Raw genomic sequence first — 22,759 nt, forward strand, 5'->3', positions numbered from 1 at the left:
AGTCCAGTGCTCTAGTCACTAGACCACCATGGCAGCTACACATACAGTAAGTAATCATTTTTAAAAAATCTTGAAGTCGCAGAGACATCACTTAATGAAAAGTGATGATTTAGAAAATCATTCAACAAATGATGCTACAACATTAATGAGAAAATGTTCCTGTCATTCTCCTGGTCATCTGTTGATGTTCATTATTTTATTTAAGAACAATCTCAATATGTAGGCTATAATATGTAATCACTAATCATTTTGTTGGTGTAACTTGGGTTTGAATAATAATTGATCGTCATTTCAATAATTTCTGTGCAAGATCCGGAATTCTCGTCACCGGAATCCTAGACATTATACCATCTCGTCACTGCTTTTTAGTCATCTGGTTTTCTGGTCACCTTGACTTTTTTTTTTGTCACCAGCGTTCTTTGTCATTTCAACGTTTTTGCCACCGCTCCATTGGTCAACTGTTTGGCAGAAATAAAAGGTGAATCATCGTACATACAATAAAAATTTAATTTAGTAGAGTGTATACAGTATTTTATAATTTGTTTCAAAATATCCAGCTAGATTAAGTCCGATGGCTCTTCGGAAAGCCAGCACGTCAGCTCCTTCTTTATAATCTGTATCGTTCAATAACAGACCTCTACGATAAATCTTTTTATCCAAATTCTGGTACTTCCTTTTTATGCAGAGGGGAATGATCTCCTTTCAGTCACTCAATATCTTGATGTATCCTTTCTGTTTCACTCCGCAGTAACTGCAGGACAGAATACAAGGATGAGACTTTCCCACGAGAATGTTCAGGTGCCTATCCCATGCCTCTCATGTGTTAATGGTTCCAGGAAGATTCTTCTCTATTCCTTATATAACAGTTGCATACGGTATGGCTGGGGGCAACATTGGCGGCTGTCTGCGAAAATGTAATCGGTGACATAAGCCCGGTGACGAAAACTTAATTGGTGACGAAATAGTACAATGACGACAGTTTCGATGACGAGAATTCCTAAACCCTATCTGTGCATGTGTGTTTGCGTGTGCATGTGTGTGTATAAAGTGTATCCTTTGTATATCCAGTATCAAAATTGGATCGTAGTTTATCAATGTGTCCCCTCTCATTAAAATGACATTCTGTAGAAGTTTTACAGACATTTTCTGTCAGACGAAAATCAGAGATGAAGCAATCTCTCGTAGTAATAAAATTCGGAATGAAATAAATCACTAAAAAATAATTCAATGTTTCATTATAAAACATTTTACCATTAATATGAAGAAAGTTTGGCCAGATTAGATGTTATAATTTGAAGTTTTTAACCTTCAGATTTTATATGTAATGTGTTATACATTTTAGATTACTGCAGACTTATTTTCAGCACAAAAATGCCATGTTTAAAATATATCTAAAAAGAACAATATTCAACGAAAAACCTAGTTGTCACGAATAACATGTACTAAAAAGAGAATGAAAACAAAATAGCGTGAACTGTGACAATTAGTATTTTTTATTTCAAAACAATTTTCCAACAGTGTTAACGTACATCTACTGGTCCAACACACAAATTTACCCCACATCTATTGAATCATGCAAGTGCAAGATCATTTTCAATCTGATAGCATACACATACCGGTATCTAAAACTCACATATGTAAGTATTAAAAATGCCCAAATTAAATCACAACTTTACTAAGATAAGGGACTACAAAAAAAAAAAAATAAAAATCCAGACACATACAAAAATACAAAAATTCTATGTCCGAATCAACACAGCACACACAAAACATGGACTCTATTATATTTTTAATACACAAAAACGACCTTTAAAATATTGTCATATTTTTCTTTAATTGATTTACAGTTAATATTAAACTATCATATTCCTATTAAGTGATGTTAAATTCTTCATACTTTCAGTAACATAGCAATTTTATTAAGGACATATGGCTGTTGGGTCCTTACAAGTTTGAAGTATTGCAAATTTAATCTCATATTTAGAGAAATACGCGTCATTAAATTCTATAGTTCTTTCACAAAAAATTAAAAACATCAAGAATACGAGATGTCATGACCAGAACATTGTCTATACTAGAATATGTAGGTAGTGTTTTCTACAGAATCAGAAACCCTGAATTGATTTTTAGAAGAAATTGGATTTCTTAAGGAAATAGAAATAATACAGGTAAGCACAACATTACAACAGTGGATATGAGGGAGGAAAAATACTTTCTTTAATAAAAATATGAACTACAATTTCTCTAAACACATTATCTAACAAACATTCATGACATTTCTTGAATGTGAAGCATTATTTTAACATTTGAGCTTTGCTTAATTACATTTCGGTTATAATTTAGGCTTAACATTTAAACAAATATATTTTATTGAACTCTTTAATACTGACCTTGAAATCGTTAGTAAACAGAAATTAGAATTAAAATATCAAAAAGAGACAGACAGACAAACAGAGAGAAATAAATGTTTCGTCCTTCCACTAATAATGTTATAATATCATCCATGATATAATAAAGTTATCAAGAATAGTAATTAACATAACTACTGACTCGTAACAAACAAAAAGTCTGCACAGACTATGGTACTTCTCAAAAAAGAAAGAGAAAAAATACAATCTGGACACAAGGACCAAATGTTACACAATTTCAGATATGTATGAGCATAACTTCAAATCTTCCACACGCATTTCATTGGTCTCATTAAGATACTCTGGCAGGATGCACGTCTTAATTACGTAAATCACGACTTTTATTTATGATGGTGAAGAAAATCCTTCTGAAATGTTATATATTACACTCATGTGACGATTATTGTTCTTTTTCATATTCTAGTAATTAAATCAAACTTACGAAAATAAATGCGTTATTTGAATACAAAATTGCTGAAAGATATAAATTCAGACAATGTTAGAAGTTAATTAAAGTAATTATCTTGATACTTACATATCCCTCTGGGTGAAGTTTCACAAGAAATCGTTTCCTCTTAAAGCTGATTTTGCGAATCTTAGCCCAGGAGAAAGTGTTAATCTTGGTGAAGTTCTGGAAGACAACAATGCCCATATGCGCCACTGCCAAGTTCAATGGCACACCCTCATGATCCTACAAAACAAATGCAAATTTCATTTCAATCAAACAATTCTTTAAGACAATTTCTTTGGTTGGCGAGAAAAGGCACATAAGTCAAAAAAATTAATATTTCAGGAGAGATTTTCTTTTTAATTTACTCTTAACTGAATATAAGTATAATAATGAAATTCATATATGTTGGTTAAAGTAAGACCCTTTTCAATTTAAAACGCAAGAAATTTTTATTATTTCAAAAATTAGAAAAAAATACTAGACTTATGTGATTAGACAGAACAGAAAAATCGACTTTTTTTACTTATGTCCCTTTTCCCTTTCGCTATGGTTGTGCGTGAAATCTTTCCGGATCAATGGATTGGCAGAGCTGCGCCAAGACTGTGGACGCCACGTTCACCAGACTTAACCCCACTTGTTTTTTTTTTTTTTTTTTTTTTTTTTTTGCTTGGGGTTTTATTAAATCCCATGTGTGCAAGACAAGGATTCGTGACCTTCCTCATCTACAGCAACGCATTTACGAAGCAGTAGCAACTATTACACAACGCAAGCTTCATAATGTTTTTAGAGATATAGTGCAAAGTGGGAGCAGTGCTTCGATATGGAAGGGGGCAGATTGAACTATATTGACTTAGGCTTCTGACAAATAACATAATATGTTACATATTATGTAACAATCATATCATTAATGTTGGTCCATGCTTTCAACAAAATGGATCGAGACTTTTGGACCACTCTGTATTGGATTACGTTCATATGTATGAGTTGAAATTTCAGACTTTACCTTTGCTGGATGCATCTTCATACCATACAGCTCACAGCGACGGGATGTCTCTAGCAGATTCAAATCTGCTTCAGCAGGAGACTGGCCCCTACAAATAAAATATTTTAAATTTAGTCAGCTTATAGCATAAAAGTTATTTATGGTACTTGTGAGGTAAGTTTTATCCTTCGAAGAGGTGGAAAAATTCAAATATCTTGGAGCAACAGTAACAAATATAAATGACGCTCGGGAGGAAATTAAACGCAGAATAAATCTGTGGTGTTTGGGTAAAGGGAGATAAGTCATAAAAATGAGTTCGGAGATAAATGAAAATTAAACTTGGAACCTTTATTACAAATAATTTTCTACACAAATAAAACACATCAACTGAAGTATTCTTTGATTTTTGCACACCCACTTGTATAATTTAACTTGTGTGTTCATCTGGGGAACAAAATTCCACCTGGACAAAAAAACGACTTATACCCCTTTACCCGAACACCACTGAAATATGGGAAATGCCTGTTATTATTCGGTTGAGAAGCTTTTGTCATCTAATCTGCTGTCAAAAAATCTGAAAGTTAGAATTTATAAAATAGTTATATTACCAGTTGTTCTGTATGGCTATGAAACTTGGACTCTCACTTTGAGAGAGGAACAGAGATTAAGGGTGTTTGAGAATAAGGTTCTTAGGAAAATATTTGGGGCTAAATGGGATGAAGTTACAGGAGAATGGAGAAAGTTACACAACACAGAGCTGCACGCATTGTATTCTTCACCTGACATAGTCAGGAACATTAAATCCAGATGTTTGAGATGGGCAGAGCATGTAGCACGTATGGGCGAATCCAGAAATGCATATGGAGTGTTAGTTGGGAGGCCTGAGGGAAAAAGACCTTTGGGGAGGCCGAGGCGTAGATGGGAAGATAATATTAAAATGGATTTGAGGGAGGTGGGATATGATGGTAGAGGCTGGATTAATCTTGTTCAGGATAGGGACCAATGGCGGGCTTATGTGAGGGCAGCAATGAACCTCCGGGTTCCTTAAAAGCCAGTAAGTAATTAAGTAGGTAAGTACTTGTGAGGTAAGTGTATCTTTCCACTCGCGCAATAAAGGTAAAGTACCATACATAGTCTCATTTTATCCATGACCATAACAAAAAAATTCTGTTTTATGAAAGAAAATATGTTGAAAATAAGTCCTCATATAATCAGATATCATGGCATGGATTTGAGAACCGACACACGTACTAGGTAGGTTATGATGTAAAAGGCCATGAATAGTGAAAAATGTTATCTAAGGCTAGATAAACAACAAATTATAATTATATAATTTTAATATATATATATCTATGTTTTAAACAAGTATTTTCATTTTTTTCAAGATTCAAGGAATATTTAGAAGCAATCACAGGACTAATGTGATTAAAATAATTTCATATTTTCCTTCTGTAAATTTACGAGGAATGTTAAAAGTAATTAATCATTGTGTCTGTTTAGCTCAGTTGACTAAGGTGTGTTGTTATTAAATCCAAACTCCAATAAATCCAACTTCGCTGGTTTGAGTCTCCTCACTTCCCTAAAGGTAAATTACAAAATAAATAAATTAAAAAAAAATATTAGAATGGATGTAATGCACAAATTATGACGTAGTGATGGTAGTAATAATAGTAGTTGATAGAGAAAGGAGAAGGACACTGAGTGTACGGAGATATAAGAAATGGTAATAAAGAAGTAGAGGTAGTGACATCTAGTAACTAATATATTAACTTCTTGTGTAATAGTTGAATGGAGAAGTAGTATATGTGCAGTCTCTAGTACTAGGAAAATACTCATGAAGGTAAAGTTCATTTCACTAGTGGAATAAAGTAATGTTGGACAAAAGCCTACTTTACAAACGCAAAAGTATTTAGTAAACGCATGTTTTTTGTTATGGTCATGGATAAAATACATTAAGTTAGTATTCCTTATCCACACATTATTATTATTATTATCATCATCATTATCAACTACACTACTCAAAACAGAAACGTGTTCTTCTGTAACGTGTAAGTTAGTATCTTTCCTATGTAAAATGACTGGAATTAATCTGTGTGCCTATTAGTAAAGCAATAAAATACACAAAATCATGGTATTTTTTATCATTTTCTTAAGTATTTTTTTCACAATCAGGGCTCATTTTATGACTGAATTTTTTTGTGGTCAAGTTTACTCCAGTGATCACGTTTACCCCAGTTCGCTGTATTAAAATTTCTAAAATGAAAAGAAAGCAGTGCAATCAGTATTGTTCATTAAGTTTACTGTTATATCTAGCAATGTAATTACTACTGCTAATGACCTAGAAGACATTAATGTCATGGGAATTAAAAGCTGTCCCATGTTGAGGAGAGTCCATTGTAGAGAAAATGACACAAAATCTAACTACCGGATTCTGACATGTCTTATTATTAAAATTCAAGTTTTTTAATAATTACGATAATTTTGAATACATAATGTTTATATAAGAGTGATTCACGACAAGTTACCACTTACGGAGCTTATTTCTGAAGAAATTCTGATAAAAAAATGTCATATATACATGTGTTCTATCTATACTAATAATAAATCTGTAGCCGAAATTTTTCTGGTAATTTTCGATTTTCCAAAAATAATTGGTCCTAACATATATAATTAACCACCCTGAAACCGAAAATCGCTTTTTTGAAATTTTTGTTTGTATGTCTGTCTGGATGTTTGTTACCTTTTCACGCAATAATGGCTGAACGGATTTCGATGAAAATTGGAATATAAATTAAGTTTGTTGTAACTTAGATTTTTGTGAAAAATGTTACATAACAAAAGTTTCTTTAAAAATCATTTCCGATAAGTTTTATTCCTTGAAAAATTTTTATAGGACTGATTATTTAATGAAATAAATGAGTTTTAAAATTAAAATAACTGCCATCTAAGGCGGTGTAATGAAATGAAAAACAAATGACTTCGTCTATAAGGGGCCTTGGACAACAACAATCGAAAGCTATGAAACATAGCCTACATAGAATGTTTCTGTGTTTGTATGAAGTAATATCGGAAGCTAAATTAACCGATTTATATAATTAATTATTATTTCACCATTGGAAAGTGTAGTTTGTCTAGTTGGACATAATGCTATAATGTTATTACAGTAACTTCTGAGTGAATTGAGGACAGGTAAGATTAAAATAGCTTCTTATGCACAGAAAACTTGTGATTACTTTATATTTATTTCTAATGGGTGCAGCGGAGCGCATGGGTACGACTAGTTCTTAATATTTTCAGAGTTATACTAATTTGAAGTTGTTAAAAAATGCCTTTTTTTCAGTATTAAGAGTAAAAGAATATTATAAATAGAGAATGAACTATTCAGAAGTATACTTTCTTTAATTGGCTAGTGTTCTGAATCTAAAAGTGTGTTTTTAATTCCTTAGTTGCTTTGTACAGAATTTTATTTTTTCAATTTTTAACTAAAAATTATATTATTCTTACACACTAATCAATTGTTACAGATCACACGACTTCCAGCAACTCGATTCTTTAAAGTTCAATTTTGCATTCTAATGTATAGTCTTAAAAGAGTTTACAGGAATGACGTAATTTGTAACAATTGTTGTCATAAATGCGTAAGAAAAATATAATTTTATGGTTAAAAATGGAAAAAAAAAATTCTGTAAGAAGCAACTATGGAATTAACGACATATTTTTAGCTTCAGAACACTGGCCAATTAAAGAAATTACACTTCTGAATAGTTCATTCTCTAATTCTTTTACTCTTAAAACTAAAGAAAAAGGAGGTATTTTTTAACAAGTTCAAATTAGTGTAACTCTGAAAATATTGAGAATAGGACTCATGTTTATATGGCATTTTTTGCTCAAAATGTCTTCGGGAATATGCTCCGTAAGTGGAGGCAACTCTTCGTGAATCACCCTGTATAGTATTACATTAAAAGTATTGAATCAGCACAGTACAATATTTTACATTATGGAAAAAAGTGAATAATTTCATCAAACATTTAATATTAGTTGCGCATTTTAAATTTTAAAGAAGTATGAAATTTTATCTGTATCCTTATTGCGCTCTGAATTGTATTTTCTAAATGCATTCCTACATCAGAAGTGAGTGTAAGTCCTTGGGTATCAACTTAGTTTATCATCAGGACTAGCTCGATCACATTACAACATACATGGGCACAATTTTCGGTTACGTGAGGCACTCGATTTGAAATAGTTTGTTTACTAGGAGAGGAGACTGCAGAGTAGGATGGGAAATATAAACTGCTGTGACCTGCGTCACCTTATCGTAATCGCTAAGGCAGTCAGTGCCAAATTATTAGGAAAATGCTTGGTTAGCATGAGAGACTCGAAAACTTTTATTCAGTTTGGCAAATTAATTCAGCAGCTTTAATCATAAACCTCTTTACTGTTTCTCCATAGCTGAATTGATTTAAATCACAGGCGAGAAATTGCGTAACTAGCCAGTAATATTCCATCACGTTGTCTACGTTTATTTTCTTGAATATTCTGGCGTTTATCAAGATTACTTAATAGATTTGCACGTTCTCGACCTAAAATAATTTCAGAAAATCATATTTCGTTTTCTACGCACATTTGATATTTTTTTTTATAAATTTCTTTTGGAAATAATACGTACAAACAACATTTAATTCCTCGTACCTTTTAATGCAGCGTGTTTAAGGTATAATGTCGTATTTAGTATACTATGCAAATGTTAAGATCATAAATTTTCTTCGGAATAGTACGAAAAATAACATTTAATTTGTCTTACCTTCTAATTCAGCGTGTTCTTTATGACATAAGGAGTAATGTCGGTGTATATTAAATTTATTAATGCCTAATAGGGTTTTCGAGCATAACATACATCATATGTTCTCCCCTTCTAAAAATAAAAAAAACCTCTTCCAATTCTCATGAAATAATCGTTTTCTAATGCGTACACACTGCTTTGATAATGCCATTATGCCACCACTGATATTGCTTATGAAACTGATATAGAACCTGCCCACGCATAGGAGCTATGTGAGGGAGGAACGGGGACTGTGAAGATGATGTCACTCAGAGCGATAAGCTCTGTGAAGGTCAGTGAGGCACGATACCCATCTCTGCATTACAATGTGGTAGCCCTGACATGACGCAACACGGTAAAAGCATTTGGTGAGGGAAGCTCTGCGATGGACGACTGTTCTGTTGCGAGATTAGAAGTGCGCGATATAAAGTTATGAATCACGCTAGAGGCATATTATCCTAAGACCTAAGAAAGTACGAATAGGGTTACCAGTCCACACCTGTGGAGTAACGGTTAGCGCGTCTGTCCTTAATTATCTTCTATAGCTCGAGTTTTCGATAACTCGAAGCATTATTAGCTTCCGGAAGCACTTCGAGACATCGAAGTTCGACTGTAACTGAACAATGTTAAAATAATTAAAGTTACTTACGCATGTTTTTTATGATTTTCCATGATCCTTCGCTCCAACTCGTGATCCTGATTTGGTACAAACTTGTAGGTAGACAGGTATGTGTGATCAGGGTAGTCCTCCACAACATAGTCTCCACATTCAGCTGCACAGAAAAAATAAATGTAACTATATTTGTTTTTTTGAAAGATGGGACATGACAGTTAAGCGGCCGAGCTTGGAACTACAGTGCTATGTTGCCAATATGGACTACCATGCTGCCAGCTGTTGGACGCTAGCAACTGATATTAAGATAACTGACGTTAAAACATTCATTGACAATTGACGCGAAGGTAAGAAAACAATACAAAAAGCGACAGAGAATCAAACACGAAACGTACCAATGCTAGCATTGTGTGCATAATAAATGTCGCCAAGAAAGCTATTAAGCACTCGCCATGTGAGAATGGTAAGTTTGGCAACTCAACCGTTGTTACCATAGCAACAGGCCTACCACGCTACGTGACATTCAGTTGTTTTTTCGATCGCAACGCTCCTGTCATGTCCCATCTTTCAAAAAAACAAGTATATATTTACATTTTTAGCAGGTTATATAACGTCTTCACATCTTCCTGCGCCCACTTCATTCTCCAGTTGTTTCTGTCCTCCCACTCTCCCTCTTTCGAACCTTTTTCTCTTATCAGTCTGTTGATTCCTTGCAAATGTAACATAGGTATGTAATTCAATGCATAATAAGTCGATTTCTCTGAGTACCCTGGTTCCCTTTTGAGATACCAACAATTCTCCAACATTATTATAAGTGTAATGTAGACCCACCGCACATAGTGCACTCTGTATAGTCTCTGACGAACTAAGTGATCTACGGTTCTTGGCATTAGCGACATCTATGAATCACACTCGTAGAATCAAGGAATATGACTGCAAGATTAGAGTTACGCTGCCTTGGAATATTTTAAGTTCTAACTTGTCATATGATCTCCTACACTTCTCTTAAAAGGAAAGGGTCAAATTTGACCTGGTACTTATGAAGAAACAATCATTGAAAGAAAGAAAACAAAAAAAAAAAAAAGTTACGGGCTCTGACATTGCAAAAAGAAAAAGTCGAATTAACACACAGTGAAAAAAGAAAACATATCTGATAAAGAATTTAGCAATCACTGCGAATTTTAATCCAGAATTAAGGGAAATTTAATTAAGGAACACAAATTACAACTGCTGGCTTTGCCAACATTAGCAACAACTTGAATGTCGCGCCATAGCAGCTTCAGACACGACATACCACTGATATGAATAGTCGGAATAATCCACGTGGCAGTCGAACTATATCTATTACAGTATACATTTCTTACAAAGTCCTGTACTTATTTTACTTATAAGAGAATTATGTAAAATTATAACTTTGACAGAATGTTTTTTATTTTATTTTTAGTCGATTATCTAACGACGCTATATCAACTACTAGGTTATTTAGCGTCGATGGAAATGATGACAGCAAAGTGGTATTTGACGAGAGTAGGCCGAGGAGTAGCCATGGATTATCAGACATTCGCCTTACAATTTAGGGAAATCCTTGGAAAAAAAAACCGACCAGGTAATCAGTCCCAGTGGGAATCGAACCCACACCAAAGTGCAGCAAAAGTAAAGTAAAGTAAAATAAAATAAAATGGAATAAAATAAAATAAAATAAAATTAAATTAAATGAAATTAAATACTGGTACAATAAAGTAAATAAATAAATAAATAAATAAATAAATAAATAAATAAATATAGCTTTATGTATTTACAGGGTGATTCAGTTACAATGTTACAAACTCTTAGGGATGATAGAGGAGACAATTTTATTATGAACAACTTTCATATAGGAACCTACGTTCGGAAATATCCCGTTTGGTAGTTACAAGCCTAGAAGGTTAGTCAGTGCAACCAACTAGAATCGAACTCAAGGCCATCCTTTTGAAGTTTTGTTGCAGACAACCTGTTCCTGCAAAAGTTGGTGATTTCTCATAAACATGGGATAAGCTAGTTGCCATCGTAAATGATATTTTGACTAACTAAACCTTGCAAATTTCCTTCCATTGCCTTTTACTCTTCCATAAATGAAATGCATATCAGCAAGCTGCGATCAGATTTTCGTTTTTCACGTGCCAAGGAGGTAAGGAAAGATACAGATCGTATGCAGACACAGAATAAACGGATATTGAACTTTTAAAATACCGGTATCTTTGGATTTCGATACTTATCAATATTCATATTTTCATTACTACCATATTTGTTAATCAGAATATACAGCATCAAGTTTTAGTAAATATTTACACAGGATGTTTCAGTAAAAGCGTGCAAAAATAAAATATGATATATTATGGGATGCTCGACTGAACATTTTGAGATAGGAAACCTGTGGTCTGCAAAGCCAGCTTAAGGAGATATAGGCTTAAATATGTGCGGGAGAGCCTGAAGACTAGACAATCTACGATGTATTTATGTTCACCTATCGCCCACAAGGTGGCTCTGTCTTATCGTACCATATGACATAACATGCTATGAATTAACAAGAGACCCTTTTATACCATTTGAAGAGTCGAACAGTATAATGGCGCAGTACTTGTACATCGGGATGCTACATTTCCTGGTCGCTGGATTGGAAGAGGAGGCCCTATTCCATGGCCTGCGAGGTCACCAGACCTGAATCCATTCGAGTGTTTGGTATGGGGATATCTAAAATCACTTGTGTACAGAATGAGATCGCAGCGAACATGAGCAATGAATTAGTTGCCAAGAATATATTCGCCTGAGATGTGATTCGAAATATAAGTGGTTGATAGATGGAACATTTCACAACGTTGATGTAAATTTTAAGACTCCTTTTCTATGTTTTTAGCTTTTATTTAGAGTTAAAGACTGTGTCATTGCACTTTATTAGCTAATAGACAATAATATAATATCGGTACCAATATTAATAACATTTGTAGTGCAAAACTCACCTTGTACTATATAGGATGCCATTAGGGCTGCTGTGTTGTCATTGCACTGGAGCAAGCCCTGAGCTAAGTCTCGCTTGATCTGGAGGCAGAACAGGTATCTCGTGAACTCCTCTTCCAGCTGCGCTGGGTCCGGAGTGTAGAACTTGACACAGAACCTCAGCAATGTGTCCACCAGCGAAAGCCCCACTTGTCTGGATAGCGGCTTCTCCAGATCTAGCCAATACTGATAAAAATAAAGCATAAATTATTCAGTGTAAATAGAGAAAGAGCTAAATCTGGGCAATGGAAGAAAAGAAACAAAATTAATTCAAGCAATTCAGAAAGACTGCCTCTAAATATGATTATTTGATCTGGAACCCAAAAAAGATAAACCATTTTTTTTTTCAGTGTTCGTTCGCAGGTCGTTGAATTTGAGGGAAAAATATCTTCTTAGTGTACAATATTAATGTTGGAGTTCCTCAAGGCTCATCTTGTGGCAGGAAATCAAAACTCCTGCTTAATTTAAAGTTAAAAACTGGTCATTAAGTGAATTTCCAGCCGAATAAATAAAGAATTTTCAACATTTGCTATAGAGATTAGTAATTTCCCAAAGATACTCTACATTTGAGGTATAACAAATTGTGGCTAGTATCATACGTTTTGAAAGAAAGAAAGAAAGAAATAAAGAAAGAGAGAGAGAGAAAGAAAGAAAGAGAGAAAGAGAGAAAGAAAGAGAGAATGAGAGAAAGAAAGAAAAAGAGAGAAAGAAAGGAGAAAGAGAGGGAGAAAGAAAGAGAAAGAGAGAAAGAGAGAAAGAAAGAAAAAAGAGGGAAAGAGAGAAAGAAAGAAAAAAGAGGGAAAGAGAAAGAGAGAAAGAAAGAGAGAAAGAAAGAAAGAGAGAGAGAATGAGAAAGAAAGAAAGAGAGAATGAGAGAAAGAAAGAAAGAGAGAATGAGAGAAAGAAAGAAAGAGAATGAGAGAAAGAGAGAGAAAGAAAGAGAGAATGAGAGAAAGAAAGAAAAAGAGAGAGAGAGAAAGAAAGAAATAGAGAAAGGAGAAAGAGAGAGAAAGAAAGAGAGAAAGAGAAAGAAAGAGAGAGAAAGAAAGAAAAAAGAGAGAAAGAGAAAGAAAGAAAGAAACAAGAGAGAAAGAGAAAGAAAGAGAGGAAGAGAAAGAGAGAACGAGAAAGAAAGAAAGAAAGAAAGAAATGTGTTAGTTCTATATAAATCACTCTGTATTATATATTAAAAGATGGAATCGAAGGGAAATTGAGAGGCGATGAATAATATTCAGGATGGTGTCTTTCGAATCCATCTGTAATAAAACAGTTGTCTTTTTCACTAATCACAAATAAAAAACGCTTCATTCAATCAATTTAAGAACAATTTAATTACTAACACGGACTAAATATTTATTACATAATATCTAATTCGTAAAATTCTTTTCAGCATTGACAACAGAATTCCAAACAACGCGGCATGAAACAGTTGAATGGTAGCTATGCAGCTTATAAGGCGAATTTTTGCTACTTACAGCCAACGTCAGGGTGGTCTGAAGCTTCGGTGACAGGCAGATAGCTGATTAGGTAATTACAAGTTGTGACAAAGTTGGCTAGTGATAGGAGGTAGCGTTCACTTCAAAAACCGAGAGAGACCCAGCTTGTATTTGTGCTTAGCAGCCCAGACTTCGTCTTTTTCTTGGTTCGAATCTTGTTAAATACATCTAAATTTTTATTTATATTTTTTATATATGTATATTTATAACAAGCAAGACGTGATAATGATGAAAATTTGAAAATAAAGTTTCCAATATGTGTATTAAGTGCGTTATAATAAAATAATTATTTTGAAGCAACACGTTTTCACATAAGAACTCCATCAATTTCGAAATATCTTCGCATATCATTCAAGTATAGTTGCAGTAAAAATGGTTTACAATAAAATTAAACATGTTCAAAAGTCATGATAAGAGAGTTCAAAAATAAAGTGTTGTTATAACGACAAAATGTTCAGTTGTTTTCATTCCAAGGGGCCCTTTTCCTATTATCTCTCCTTCGATTCGACTGTTTTTCTGATATTATTATATAACCATAGTCTAGTATATACAGTCGCGAAGCTCAATACGTAGTAAATATGCATCCATACATAGTTGCTAACCACTAGGATCGCTCCTATCGCCTCATCACAGACAATGTAAAATAGTACCTGCACAGTCTATTGTTTCTAGTACCCTCAACAACTCAAGCTTCGAGACTGTATATACTAGACTGTGTTATAACCTCGTATGTTTATTAATATTTGAGGAGAAAAATTCGCTCCAGCGCCGGGGATCGAACCCTGGTCCTTGGTTCTACGTACCAAGCGCTCTGACCACTGAGCTACGCCGAATTCAATCCACAGCACCGGATCGAACCTTCCTCCTTCAATGTTTCCCTTTGTGGCCTTACTCCAAGTTAGGCATATATGTTGACGTATATGTCCAATGTCAACTGCCATTATATTAGGAGCGCACTCAGTTGAGTGACTTGTTTGGCCGGGAATCCGCAGTTATTATGCACTGCTAGCTATGAGAATATTATAGTTTTTTTTTATTAATTTGTCCTACAGAATGATATCTGTAATATTGACAATTAATATTTGAGGAGATCGAACCCGGGTCCTTGGTTCTACGTACCAAGTGCTCTGACCACTGAGCTACGCCGAATTCAATCCACAGCACCTGATCGAACCTTCCTCCTTCAATGTTTTCAATGGCAGTTGACATTGAACATATACGTCAACATATATGCCTAACTTGGAGTCAGGCCACAAAGGGAAACATTGAAGGAGGAGGGTTCGATCCGGTGGTGTGGATTGAATTCGGCGTAGCTCAGTGGTCATAGCGCTTGATACGTAGAACCAAGGACCCGGGTTCGATCCCCGGCGTCGGAGCGAATTTTTCTCCTAAAATATTAATTGTCAATATTATAGATATCATTCTATAGGACAAATTAATAAAAAAACTATAATATTCTCGTATGTTTAGTTATTCAGAATTACAGTTGTTCGCATTGGGATTATCTTGCCGAATACAATTCGAGATAATAGTTATCCTCAGGTAATTTGCGGTAATTTTGCTATTTTAACTCATATTTGTTGTCATTAGATGATTATTTCTCAACCTTCGATCTCCAAATAATTACCATGACAACAAACATTCGTTAAGCTCAATTAAATTACCGAAAAAGTATCAGTACTCTTTGTATTATAGAAAAAAATATCAATGATGTCAATCGAGTGACCAAAAATATAGTTTTATTTGAATCATTATGAATGAAAATCTTGTTTCAAAGTGATTACCGATAAGTGTGGTTCAAGATGAAGTAAAATACGTTTGTGCGAGATCGTGCGTATTTGCTTGGTTTCCGCACAAAACCAATCCGCGGAAAGTCTAAAATTCCACATTCAGTATTCCCAACCTAACACACATAACAATTTCCCTCTTCTTACCGCTTAAGTGACATATTGATTTTACTGCTTTACACTTTTAACATATTATTTTTTAGAGACGTTTAACATAGTAATAATTACAAATTGGAAACTTACCACTGCAATTTCACCTAAATTGCACTGTTAATTATTGTTTTTAAATATTTGCAAAAATTAAGTAAACTCTACAACACCACAAAAGTTACTGCGTTCGTGATGCAAGTAACATTAAGGAAGCCGTGAAAAAATCAACAAGATTCCAGACTCATCATACACTGAGGGGGGGGAGACAGACGTATATCACGGCCTGCTGGAGTATAGTAAACACAGAAAACATTTTAAAGTAACAATGTTGAAGATAGATATTTTTGTTTTGCAAATGTGCCGTCATTGAACAGAAACCAAGATGGAGATTTCATTGCAACTAATTAGAAATTCCTCTTTCAGGTATGTAATAAACGATCTTCGCACAAAATAATGTACGATACACGAGAGGTATGTTTTCTTTCAATTCTCGGAAATTAAAATAGCTCAACTACGTTTCGCTTTTTCAAACTTTTCCTCGAACACGAAAACTTCAACATAGGCTACAGCTCTTGTAACGCATATTACTATTTTACTTCAAGCTTTATGCTACGAGCAGAGACTTCTAACAAAGAAGTCAGGCAGCCCAAAAGCAGAAGTTATACCTGAGTTCTTTGTCTCCTGATTATTATTTTGTTTTAATATCTTCACCTTTGTGCCCCACCTGGTCCTAAAGTCAAAAGCCGCCACTGACTGTAACGAGACTAACCAATCAAAACATTCCTTTAAAAAACGTAGTAAGCAATATGATAACCTCGTGTAATTGACTGCTTGTTATAAGCTTAATGGTGGCTTATAGAAAACTACAAAGCTCTGTTTTTGCAGTACCTTGTTCCTTATTAATACACATGTTTTACACGCTGCTACTGTATTTTAAACCTTCCTCAGCTACATTCGCGTTCGTCCCTAATCAAAGAACAGCCTCAAGCACTGTACAAGCAGACAATGAAACGCGGTACATGTGTAATTATTAAAGAAAAGTTGGAACTCTTGGTACCATTCTTCAGTGCCATATTTAGAATTGCTGCCTCTTTTGCAAAGTAGTGATAAGAACCTTTATACAAGTTGCTTCATAGTACTGACAGAACACTCACTGTGTTCGAATATAAACTGTTCCATTTTCTCAATTACATGTTACTGAGTGTCACTTTCTTGGTGTTTTAAAATGGTAGAGCTATTAAACAATAATAAAATTAATTCCATTTACAGAAATTATTATACTTTTACTGTCATACTACTTTTGACCAATAAAACGGTACGTGTTTCAACCAATCATGGCTGCTTATTCTATAATTTTTATCTCTCTAGTATTTGTTTTTATAACCTCCCTAGCAGTTGTTTCTTTGTTTCCTAACATTATACTTTCAATAACTGTAACTTTTAAAATGATTGATGTTTATTTCAACATCCTTAATTAAAACTTTTCTATCATTTATTTTGTTTATATTATTTAGGTTATGTTATAGCTTTTCCTGTATGAGATAATGGATAGTCACGTATCAGAGATTGTTTAATATATTATTATATTGACTATTACACTTTTACTACGTCACACTACTTTTGACCAATAAAACGGTACGAAAGGACGTGTTTTCAACCAATCATAGCTATTTATCGCTATAATTTTATCACTTTTTTTAGAATCTGTTTATTTTTATAATTTCCCTAACATTCGTTTCTCTGTTTGCCAACATTTAAAACTGGAAATTCTTTAGGGTACTATAAAACATGCTTTGCGATCGTCATTTGTTTCCCGCATAGATAGTCGACTGAAAATGGCGGCTCCGTTCAAACGATTTGGTGAAGCTAACATTAATGAAATAGAATTTTAGCAAGTTAATTAATATTTTATTGTATTAGAGTAATTTTTTCTTCTAATCTTTATATAATTTCTTCTAATCGTGTAATAGTCAATTAAACCTCACTCAAGTTTAGATTTTCTCTAGATAAAGCAAAACCTCTAATGAGATTACTGTTGATAATGAAATGCAACTGTTTCAATATAAATGAAACTGAATCAACAAAGCCTTCTTGACTAGTAATCGTCTATCAATGAAGATTGTATAGTTGGCACAACTGGTAACAAGAGAACAGCTCATCATAACACACTACTACCAGGTAGAGGAATATTTGTAATGATGAGATGATACAATAATACATTTTCAAGAGAGTTTAGTATTTCAGTAAGTAAATTAAAATTTTATTGTATTACAGTACTTTATTTCTTCTAATCTTTATATAATTTCTTCTAATCGTGTAATAGTCAATTAAACCTCACTCAAGTTTAGATTTTCTCTAGATAAATCAAAACCTCTAGTGAGATTACTGTTGATAATGGAATGCAACTGTTTCAATAAAAATGAAACTGAATCAACAAAGCCTTCTTGACTAGTAATCGTCCATAGAGTTCAATGAAGAGTGTATTGTTGTCACAACTGGTAAAAAGAGAACAGCTCATCATAACACACTACTGCCATCTAGCGGAATATTTGTAATGCTGAGATGATACAATAGTACATTTTCAAGACAGTTTAGTATTTCTATAAGTCAATTAATATTTTATTGTATTAGAGTACTTTATTTCGTCTAATCATTATATATTTTCTTCTAATCGTATAATAGCCAATTAAATTCCATAGATAAATTAAAACCTCTAGTGAGATTACTGTAGATAAAAAGGAAAAAGTAAAAGTATCGAAAAGTAAATTATTATAATAATAAGGAAAAATAAAAAGAAAAAAAGTGCATGTAATCCTCAAAAGAAGGGCTTTTCATCTCACAGCTACTTACTTTTGTTCCATTGGGCTCTTGATATTCCAGTCCGAAGTAATCTGCCTCAAGTAGATGAAGCTGCTTGCAGACTTGATCAAACAAAACTCGACCCAGAGCTTTCGCCTGAAACAACAAAAATTCAAGTCTTTTAAAAGTGGCTTCGTTTTCACCTTCTTTGTATGGATATAACTGCATACAGCTTCACTGTAAGTGCATTTCTGTAAGTGTCAAGAAACAGAAACATTAATAATAAAGGTAAATTTATGGGTAATAATAACTTTGGACTTTTCTTACAGTCTACGTTTCAAAGTGTAAAATGATCATAAAAGACTCCGTACAGCTGACATTAACGTTCTCATTAAATCTTTTAATACAACGACTAATACAGACATTGATTTTGCGTTAAAACGTGTCAAATTAATCGCCCATACGCATATATTTACGTTTGCAAATTCACAACTCTCCTTTTGGATATCCTCTAATTTTCTATTCATCTCATTCCATAGATGAGTGATGACATCATAAACACAGACAAAATAAAGAGATCTCCAGAAGAATGTGCACACGGATCGGCGGTCAAGCAGATATTTTGTTCCAAAATACAGACGTGGACAGATTACTAGCAAAATTGAAGATTTTTATTATATATTTTTACAAAATATGATTCTTCAATTCAGACTGCAGTTGACATTTTTGCGTATTTCCAAATTATTAGCAAAATTGAAGATTTGTATTGTATATTTTTAGAAAATTTGACTCTACAATTTGGACTACATTTGATATTTTTGCATATTTACAAATTATTAGCAAAACTGAAGATTTTTACTATATATTTTTACCAAATTCGGCTCTTCAATTTGACTACAGTTCACATTTTGGATATTTTCAAATAATTAGCAAAACTGAAGATTTTTATTTTATATTTTGACAAAATTTGACTCTTCAATTTAGACTGCAGTTGACATTTTTCCATATTTACAAATTTTTAGCAAAATTAAAGATTTTTATTATATATTCTTACAAAAGTTGGGTCTTCAATTTAAACTACAGTTGACATTTTTGCATTTTTCTGTCTACTATAATGATAGAAATATGAAAAATTGTCAACTGTAGTGTAAATTGAAAAGTCAAATTTTGTAAACAGAATTATCATAAAAATCGTCAATTTTGTTAATAATTTGTCCACGTCTGTATGTAGTTATTTATGCAACGATCATATAATGATAGCTATTGGGTTACGAGTACTGACAGAAGACTGTGGTCAAATAAAAACGGTTTTCATTTCGCAATGGCATGTTACTGAGTGTCACTTTCTTAGTGTTTTAAAATAGTGGAGCTATTAAACAATAATAAAATATCCCCACTATTTTAAAACACCAAGAAAGAGGCACTCGGTAACATCTCATTGAGAAAATAAAACAGTTTTTATTTGACCACAGTGTTTTGTCAATACTCGTGACTCAATAGCTATCATTATATTTATGATCGTTTTGCGTCCTGTGTTAAAACCTTGGAGTTTACTTTGACACGCATTTAAACTGGAATTACCAAGTAACCCATATTATCAAAAAAGTGCTTTCCATACCACATTCCTTAAACAGCATTCGAAAATTCCTCCCGCTATCACTCAAGAAAATACTAGTGGAAACACTAGTAATGCCCCACTTCGATTATTGTGATTCTCTACTGACTGACCTCAATGTTAACCAGTCGCAAAGATTACAACGTGTTCATAATTCTTGTGTTCGCTTCGTCTGCGATGTCCGTAGCGCTGACCACATTACCCCATCCTTCCAAACTCTAAACTGGCTAAAGCTTAACGAACGTAGAAATTTTCATTCTCTTGTTCTCCTTTTCCAAGTCCTTCACGCCTCTACACCTACCTATCTTGCCTCCCGTTTCAGTTACCTGTCATCATATCATGATCTCTTCACACGCACGCAAAATAGCCTCATACTAGCCATACCAACACATAAGACATCATCGTATTCATCATCATACACAATCTCGCTTTCGCGCTTGTGGAATACCCTACCCAGTGACATCAGAGACTGTCGGAATTTAGTAGCGTTCAAAAGCAAACTTATTAAGCATTTTCTTACTGCGTAGAGTAGATTTAATTTTTACTTAGTTAATAAAAAAAATATCTCTTCTTAATTTTTACAATGAACTGTCTAGCTTTTATTAGTCTGTTAATCTTTGATTTTTATTGTATTTGTAAATTCAATATTAATTGTAATTATAATTGTAATTGTATTCTTAATATTGTAGTTGTTATCCCTTGGTAGAGGGGAAGGGAAGGCCTGATGGCCTTATCTCTACCAGGTTAAATAAATAAATAAATAAATAAATAAATAAATAAATAAATAAATAAATAAATAAATAAATAAATAAATAAACAAATAAATAAATAAATAAATAAATAAATAACTATGCTACCTGTAATAAGGTTAAACAAAAATTAATTAATTCATTAAAAGTTAAAATTAATGTTTAGATACATACATATTGACAATATGGAAGTATAAATATGGTTTTAGATAATGTGAAACAAAACAGTGACGTTTGAGACGATGGAAAACAAAAGCATGCAAGTGATTTTTATTTGCAGTTCTTATAGGTACGAAAATGAATAACTTCAATCACAGTTCCTTTTTGTAAGTTTTAACGTTAACTGAAATATAAAAAAAATATTGAATAATGTCTAATTCAAACAGGAAATGTGTGAAGTTTTGTAGTGTTTCCATTTTAATTGAGATTACTACACTTTTGCAGTTTGATTAAAGCATTTAACATCTCGAAATCAATGGTACTTATTGAAATAAGAAATATGTATCGAAATGAATGTCACTTCCATTTTCCAGCAGTTTCCTCTAATGCTCTTTCCTTTCGACAGAAGGGAGCACATTCAACCACTTCCGATTCTTCTCGGACAGATGGCCGGGCTGTCGTGGAATGTAAGATGGCATACGAAATTAGGGTAACTCAGCCTAAATCGGGTCAGAGGTTAAATCGGGTCAATTTCAAAACCCTGTCTCCATATTCAAGCGTAAACCACTTCAAGCAAGTGCTACCATATATTGGTCAGGAAGAGAACTTCCTGTACACGTTGAGTGCCATTGATGCTAGCTGGTGTGTGTATTCTTTGTGTTGACAATAAAAGAATAGAGAGAATATAAAGGTGAGTTAAGAGTATTTTATACATTTTAAATAATGCTTTACGGTTCCTTTGTTATTTTACAACAACTATTGCAGAGAATTTGTGCGATTAACTTTGAATATTAAGTTTAAGCTTTTTAGAAGAGACTGTGGCTATTAACGCCTTCGTCGAAGCAGTATTCAGTACTACCAACCTCTAGCCCAAAAAAGTTCTAAATTTGGGTTAAACAGGGTCAGTAATATCGGACAAATAGGGTCAACATGTTTCAAATCAGTCCACTGAAATTAAGTATTTATTTTCAATTCTTTGTGATAGATGGATAAATATAAGAGGAAGACGTCAAATTCGTGGACTGAGAACGACATCCAGAAGGCTATTAAAGCATTTCGCGAGGGAAGAAGCCAACGTCATGCTGCTGAGGTGTTAGGAGTTCCTCATTCATGTCTGCAACGACGTCTTCAAAGTGGCCAGGACAACCACTTGAAAAGTAAAGGCCGTCGAACTACGTTTACTCCAGAACAAGAAAATGAACTTGTGTCTAGAATTTTGAAACTGTACGCATGTACGCATGTTGTTTTGGACTACACTGCAACACAGTTCGTTGGTGCAGAAAAGAAAACAGTGTTTGTTTGTGGAAGGTGTAAAGTGTTAAATTAAGTCAATTCAATATTGATTTTAACGTTCCATGCATGTATATAGAGGGAAAAATTGTGACCCGATTTGCCCTAAACACTGACCCCATTTATCCTTACACAGAAGGGTAAAAAGGGTCACTGCAGTGAAATATTTCAGTTCATGTACAGACAGTTAGTTTAGAGTAAAAAAGAAGCATTTTTGGGGAAGTAGTACATGTGGCTGTAACTAATGATATGATATGAGTGTAATATGTTATGAAATTAACAATAACAGGTAACTGATTTTAACTATTTAGGGGTCTTCCTAGGAAATGATAGGACAAAGGATATTAACAGAAAATTAAACCTGTTCCAACATATTTGTGGTACAATTAAGAGAACACTAGGAAGGAA

The 22,759-nt window shown here is 33.5% G+C and overlaps 1 protein-coding gene across 1 annotated transcript in view; it reads right to left on the reverse strand.

Moving 5' to 3' along the window:
- Positions 1-22,759, reverse strand: part of Cdep (Chondrocyte-derived ezrin-like domain containing protein) — a 464,715-nt gene that overhangs the window by 137,641 nt on the left and 304,315 nt on the right. The window contains exons 3-7 of the mRNA XM_069846189.1: positions 18,590-18,694; positions 12,270-12,492; positions 9,310-9,433; positions 3,863-3,950; positions 2,944-3,099 (exon numbers count right to left, since the gene is read on the reverse strand). Of these exons, the coding sequence (XP_069702290.1) occupies positions 2,944-3,099; positions 3,863-3,950; positions 9,310-9,433; positions 12,270-12,492; positions 18,590-18,694 (696 nt within the window). The remainder of the gene's footprint in view (positions 1-2,943; positions 3,100-3,862; positions 3,951-9,309; positions 9,434-12,269; positions 12,493-18,589; positions 18,695-22,759) is intronic.

The sequence above is a fragment of the Periplaneta americana genome, chromosome 14 (assembly GCF_040183065.1).
Source record: "Periplaneta americana isolate PAMFEO1 chromosome 14, P.americana_PAMFEO1_priV1, whole genome shotgun sequence".
Taxonomy (NCBI): Eukaryota; Metazoa; Arthropoda; class Insecta; order Blattodea; family Blattidae; genus Periplaneta; species Periplaneta americana.